The sequence below is a fragment of the Micropterus salmoides genome, unplaced genomic scaffold (assembly GCF_014851395.1).
Source record: "Micropterus salmoides isolate LMB-PRFRI ecotype aquatic unplaced genomic scaffold, ASM1485139v1 Ms_hic_scaffold_19, whole genome shotgun sequence".
NCBI lineage: Eukaryota > Metazoa > Chordata > Actinopteri > Centrarchiformes > Centrarchidae > Micropterus > Micropterus salmoides.
In genome coordinates, this window is record NW_024041039.1 from 11,161,629 (window position 1) to 11,168,829 (window position 7,201).

Consider the following 7,201-nt stretch of genomic DNA (forward strand, 5'->3'; position numbering starts at 1 on the left):
AGTGCTCTGTGGTCAAGTTAGCAACAATAAATAGACATGATCCGGTCACGTTAGCAATAATAAATATGCAACGTCCAGTTAGACTTTCAAAATAAAACTAGGGGTTAACGTTGGGAAACGGCACGTTGTTAACGTTAAAGTGTGCAATTTAGTTAAGGTTAGGTACCAAAACGACTTGGTTATGTTTAAGCAAAAAAATACTTGTTTAGGTTTAGGAAAACAACAACTTTACTTACGTGACTTAACTTATGTGACTTAACTTACGTGACCTAACTACTTAACTAAGTAATTTTTGTTGTGTAACTAACATAAATAAAAACATTCATTGTTGACTTTTTGTTTTACACAGTAAACGAACACCAGTCTCCTGAGTGAAAGTCAAGTTTCTGGCCATCCCAACCATGTCCTAACTTGGACTTCTGTTAAATATCCTACCTTTAGCCTTCAAAAAAAGCTACAGGGGTTTCCCCTCTGCTTTCAACTATGACGCTAAGGGGCTCCCCAGCGCATTACAAACCATGCGTACATATGTGACAACTTGGGAGTAAGAATGGTTTGATAAAACAGGCTGCATCTACCTCAAAATCAGTAAGATTCAGTTTACATAGTTCACCCTTATGTGATACACTGAAATAGCGAGGGGTTATCTTTATAGTTTGCTTGTGTACTGACTGAAGAAATAAAGAATTCCATAGGAAAGCAAAATCCAAGATGAGATCTCATAGTTGTTTCCTTCTTTTCTCCTAGACACAAATGAGCTGCTTTTAATACCAAGATGAGACCAAAGGCCTTTTCTCCCACTTCTCAAATTCATCTCAGGAGAAACAACCATATAAAATCTCATTTATGTCTGACTCTGATCAAGACAAGAGATCTCTAACTGATCTTAAATAAATCTAATTTAAGTCTCCTGAACATTGGACCATGAGATCAGAGAAACAGCTCAAAGAAAACTCAGCTATGACTCCTGGGATCTCATGATTCTTCTCAAATATGTCTCAGTTTTCTCATATTGGCCTCAAGAGTGAAAAACTCATCTCTGTCTTACTCTGATCAAAACAAGAGATCTCTAACTGATCTTAAAAAAGTCTTATTTAAGTCTCCTGAACATTGGACCATGAGATCAGAGAAACAGCTCAAAGAAAACTCAGCTATGACTCCTGGGATCTCATGATTCTTCTCAAATATGTCTCAGTTTTCTCATATTGGTCTCAGGAGAAAAAAACTCATCTCTGTCTTACTCTGATCAAAAGATGCGACCTCTACAGTATCTTAAATAAGCGTAATTTCAGTCTTCAGAATGTGGATCAGAAAAAAAGCTCCAAGATATTTCTCAGTTTTGTCTTAGTGACCCCACTTAGGGGTTATTTTACTCAAGTACTTTACTTACGTCAAATGTTGAGGTTGAGTATTTTCTTTTTATGGGGGTTTGTACTTTTACTCCCCTTAATTTCAAATCCTTATTGTACTTATTGTTAATTATCTGTTACAAGTTACTGAGAAAAATAAAATAAATTTTGACATTGAAAATAATGCACTTTTAAATGTCATGTTTTCCAATTTGTTAAGGTAGTCACAGCCAGCATAGTAGATTTTTGAGGACTTTAATTGTGGATATGGTATTTCTCCTCTTTTAAGTAAAGGAAACTTACTCTATTTAAAGACAATCAGTCCTTGCTTGTTATTGTTAGCTGGATGGTGCAGCAGCAGTGTTTTTACCCTTTGAACAGCAGGAGCAGGGTTCAAATCCAGCACAGTTCTCCAAGCACAGAAAGTGATGTGATACAATCAAGCTCACAAACATCTCCCCAGAGCTCCTAACTGCATTTTAGGAGCAATAAGCAAGACATTAATGAACTCAAAAATAGACAAAGAAAATAAATACCACTCTTTACCAGAGGTTTCATGGTTTATTTCAACTCAGCAGCACTGGATGTTACATACAGTTTAAATAAAAGTTAACTTCCCTTAAATATCTTCCTTTGTCTCAGACACTATTTGAACGCAGCAGATGGCGTGTGATACAAACTACTTTCTCTAGATGACAGCGGTCTTCTTCTGGTGGAAAGTAAGTGGTATTACTTCCTTTCATTTTCCATTCATGACGACTGTTAACTCAATTAGCCCCTTGACATTCTCCCATCATTCTCAATCATGCCTTCACATTTCATTGCTCACTTTCATCCTCATACTCATAGTGTCTTGGTCTTGTTAAATCCCTGGTATTGTCTGCAACATGGTCTTCTCTCACGCTCAATCTCTCAGTTCAGTTCAGTGGGTACTTTGTTGGCCCGACATGAGAAGTCACTAAACTACTGTCAAAGTAGAAGATAACAAAATTAACTGTAGTTATAGGGGAATCCAAATCACAAAAGAACCATTATTCTTCATTCAACACTCTTCTGTATTTGAACTGATAAACTTTCTTGGCAACATTCTCACTGCCTTTCCCTTCTTATCCATTTTATATTTAATTTTAAAATGAAAGCTCTACCTCTCCTATCTGTCTTGACTTATTGTGTCTATAGCCTACTTTAAGAACCATACGGTAACTATCAGGGCCGGCCCTGGGCATAGGCGGAATAGGCAAATGCTGAGGGCGCCGCCCACCCCTTGGGGCGCCCGAGCGCCCAAATTATTTTTTTATTATTTTTTTTATTACTAATACAACTTAAATATTATGGATTTAAAAAAGCGATCGTCCCACAAAGACAAAAATACAACATTGCTTTCCTGAATCCCGATCCCCCCGGTCCGACTGAGTGACGCATCAATCTCCCCCGCCCCCGCCCTGCTGAAAAAAACACCCATCCGTTACCTGTGTGTGATTGTGAGTGATGGATGGCCGAATTCACTGACACTGATAAGTTGTCATTATGTCAAAAAGACCGAAGCCATCTGGTGCCCAGGGAAGAAAAAAAAGAAGAGAAGAGGAAGAAAAACGCGAAAAAGGCAGAGGTAGGTAATGATGTATGATCAGTTTATCTGTGTTGCAGACACAAACTGCCTGTAATGTTCGCTAATTTGAATTAGCTTATGACATAGTTAGTTGAACTTGTGCAGTATTTTATGGTATTTTTATTTGAATTGGCTAAATTAGTAATGTTATATATATAAATCTTTATTTAAAATGAGTCCTACATAAAATGTTGTTACATTTATGTATTATATATATATATATATATATATATATATATATATATATATATATGGATTTATTAAAAATAGCAACATTAAAATTCAATTTAAATAAAGATTTACTTTTCTCCTCTGTTTCATGGTTATAACGTCATAAAGTGTAGTTAGTAGGACATTGCTGCCATGCCATATACAGGAAAACAAACACTTTCAAATCATCAGCTTTTTAATAATAAAATGTAACACCCAATGGTCACATAATCCTCCTCTTCCCCCGTCAGATGCACTTTTGAATTATCTGAACCCCGTCCCTGCAAATCCTGGGCCACCTGTTGCAGACAGCATCAAGCACATCTCTTCCCTCCGCTTCAGCACCGCCCAGCGATTCAGCATCAGTTTACAAAAAGGCTGCGCCATTAGACCCTGCTGACTGGCCATCTGTTTTAATTGAGAAGGTAAGAGCAGAGTTTGTTCTCAGAGGACCATATCATATAAAAAACAATGTCACATTTCCGCAAACAAAAAGACGGGAGAAGATGTCAGCATGACTATTTTAATAGAGTCTTAGTCAATGGAGAAAAAATCAAAAGAAGCTGGCTAATGTACTCAAAAAAGAATGACAGTTTGTACTGCTTCTGCTGCAAAATCTTTTCTCAGAAAGATTTCAAATTGATTAAAGAAGGACTAAAGGACTGGAAAAATGCAAGCCACTTGCTCAAGGTCCATGAGGATAGCCATGAGCACAATACAAACATGGCAAAAGGGTTGACCATAGATAAGCAAGAGATGGCACTCGCTGAGGCAGAGAGAAACAGGTGGCGAGAGGTGCTTACCAGACTGGTGGCCATAATTCAGTCCTTAGCTGAAAGAAACATTGCTTTAAGGGGATCCACAGACACATTAAACAACAAACCAGACAATGGCAATTTTCTTAAAGAGGTGGAGCTAATGGCCAAATTTGACCCAATAATGAAGCAGCATGTTGGTAGGGTGGAAAGCGGAGCTGGTATTCACACACATTACCTGGGCAAAAGAATCCAAAATGAACTCATAGACTCAATAAGCACAAAAATACTGGAAAAAATATTGGAAGAGATCAAGACCTCAAAGTATTTCTCCATCATTTTAGATTGCACCCCTGATCTGAGTCATAAAGAACAGCTCTCTGTGATTGTCAGGATTGTTTCACTGGAAGAAGAATTGCCACAAATTAAAGAACATTTCATGGGCTTTCTTGTGGCAGAGGAGTCAACCGGGGAAAGTTTGTCTGCTCTCATCCTCAAAAGACTAGAGGAGCTGAACATCCCCTTTGAGGACTGCAGAGGACAATCCTACGATAATGGTGCCAACATGAAAGGAAAGAATAAAGGTGTTCAGGCTAGGCTGCTTCAACTGAACTCAAGGGCCTTTTTTGTCCCATGTGGTGCCCACTCCTTAAATTTGGTGGTAGCTGATGCTGCTAAGAGCTCACCAGATGCCATTGGCTACTTTGGCTATGTAGCAAAATTGTTCAAACTCTTCTCAGCCTCCACCCATAGATGGGATATCTTCCTGAAACACGTCAAAACCACCCTGAAATCATGGTCAGAGACCAGGTGGGAAGGCAGGATAGACAGCATCCAGGCAGTAAGGTACCAGGCTGGGCCAGTCAGAGATGCTCTTCTGGAGGTGAGGGAAACTACTCAAGACCCTGTTGTGAAAGTTGAAGCCCAGTCTTTGGCTGAGGAGATTGGATCCTACCGCTTCTCTATTTGCACAGTCATTTGGTATGATATTCTCAACAAGATCCAGCATGTGAGTAAACAGATGCAATCACCATCCATGCAGCTAGATGTGGCAGTTGACATGCTGAAAAAAACCAGAGAATCTCTTGACGGCTACAGAAATACTGTAGCCAGTAGATTTTCTAGTGCACAGGCAACAGCAAAGGAAATGTGTGAGGAGATGAACGTGGAAGCTGTAATCAAACAAAAGAGGTTGAGAACCACAAAAAGGCACTTTGGTTACGAGGCTCCAGATAAGCCTATTGGTGATGCACTTAAAAAATTGGAAACAAATTTTTTTAATGTAGTCGTGGATACAACCCTGTCTTCACTAGATGAGAGATTTCAGACCCTGGGGGAGGTGAATGACAAATTTGGAGTTCTCCTCAACTTTCCCAACATGTCCAAAGAAGAGATGTTAGAGCACTGTCAAACCCTGAGCACAGCTTTAAGCCATGATGGACAGCCAGACATTGATGGCAGAGAACTTGTATTAGAAATGCAAAACTTTCCACATCTGCCATCAAAAATTATGACAAACATTGAGCTCCTGACTTTCCTGCACGAGAAGAAGCTGATGGAAATTTTCCCCAATATGTGGGTCGCTCTGAGAATCTCTGCCACTCTACCTGTGACAATCGCTGCTGCTGAAAGGAGCTTCTCTAAGCTCAAACTGATTAAAAACTACCTGAGATCTACAATGGCTCAAGAACATCTCAGTGGACTCTTAGTCATTAGCATAAATCATGTGGTCTCACAACAGCTGTCTTATGATGATATCATAGATGACTTTCGGCTAGAAAGGCAAGGCGAGTAAGGCTGTAGAACATTTGCTAAACATTTTGCATAGTGCATTCAAGTTTGTGTATAGTTATTTATTTTTTGTGCAATGGTCTTATTTTTAATTTTTGGAATGTTACATATGCTGTAAGAAAGACAAGGAAAGCAAAGGAAAGCAAGGTTTCTGTAATATAGTTTTTTCTGCAATAACATAATATAATATATACATATTTATATTGTATCTATAATACGTTGTGTCTTTGTGTTTCCAAAATATTTTCAAAATAAAGAAAAACAAGACAAACCTGTGCAGTTTGTTTCTGTGTAAGTTTATGAACAAAAATCCAGGGGCATCAGGTGAAATCTTGCCTAGGGCAGCAAATTGGCCAGGGCCGGCCCTGGTAACTACAGATGATTATATAAAGCGTGTGTGACATGTTAAGTTCGGCTACAGTGCTGTGAGATGGCCTATATGGTTAGTTTCCAGCCTTATAGTGTTATGGTCGTGCACGTAGCTGCTGCAGAGGAAATAAAGTTCATGTTTAAAGTATGAACACCACCACAACATCCCACTGGGGAAAGGTCTGGCTATACGTTACCAATTATGAGCCAGGCTAACTTAGTCCAAGAAACTGGTGCAATCCCAACTACGGTTCAGCATATTAGCATAGCATAGCAAGTCTACAGCAACTATTCACACCCGATGAGTCTTATTTGTTTGGGAGTTTTCATTGTTACAGAATCTTTTTTCTGCCTTTGCAGGATTCAGTTTACTTAGCTAAATCCCTCTCCAGAACAGTTATTGTTCAAACATTGCATAGCAACCATAACTTGCCACAGAAGGTCTGTCAAGCTTCAGGTTTCTCCACATGTTGTAGTGGCATGTAATGTAATGTAAGAGCGTGACTTCATGAGTTTGAAAGTAGCTTACTACTAGCACCAAATCCAGCATAAGGCAAGGGGTTATGTTGGTGCCGGTTCTGGATGATACTAACGTTACTGGCTCTGATATGTTCTTTAGGATTTGGGGAAGTTTACCCTCCAGCAAACCCAGCCAAGCCTGTTAAGCCTGTTAACCTTGTTAACAGAGATAGATTCAAGTTTGCAAACACTTTAGTCTTCAAGTCTTTTTTGTTTTTCCAAGTTAAAAGAGAAACATCTGATCTTACAGTTTTTTCTCAACAATCTTTTTGCTAAGATCAGTATCATGTATGCCGCCATCTTGTGTCAATTTAAGACTCTTTTTCTTGTTTTGAAATGAGTCACCTGCTGGAAACAGTGTTTTCAACCAACTGATTAAGCTAACATTAGCTTAATTAGCTAGCAAGCTACAGCTTATTAACTGCTATGGCGAGTTGTCGTATCAGCTGGCAAAGCTGACAGTCTATTAAATGAGACTCCTGCTTTTATCTACCTCTATCTGAAATCAGGAACCCAGTGTTTCAAAAACAATGTTGGAAATACATCGCTGACAATGAAGGACAAGATATACTTGTCACATTGTTAAGATACATATATGT

The 7,201-nt window shown here is 38.8% G+C and overlaps 1 protein-coding gene across 1 annotated transcript; it reads left to right on the top strand.

Moving 5' to 3' along the window:
* The first annotated feature begins 3,884 nt into the window (after positions 1-3,884).
* LOC119910808 (zinc finger MYM-type protein 1-like) lies at positions 3,885-5,718 on the top strand. The gene has a single exon (XM_038729612.1). The coding sequence runs from the start codon at positions 3,892-3,894 to the stop codon at positions 5,716-5,718; it is 1,827 nt and encodes a 608-aa protein (XP_038585540.1). The 5' UTR covers positions 3,885-3,891.
* Positions 5,719-7,201: the final 1,483 nt, after the last annotated feature.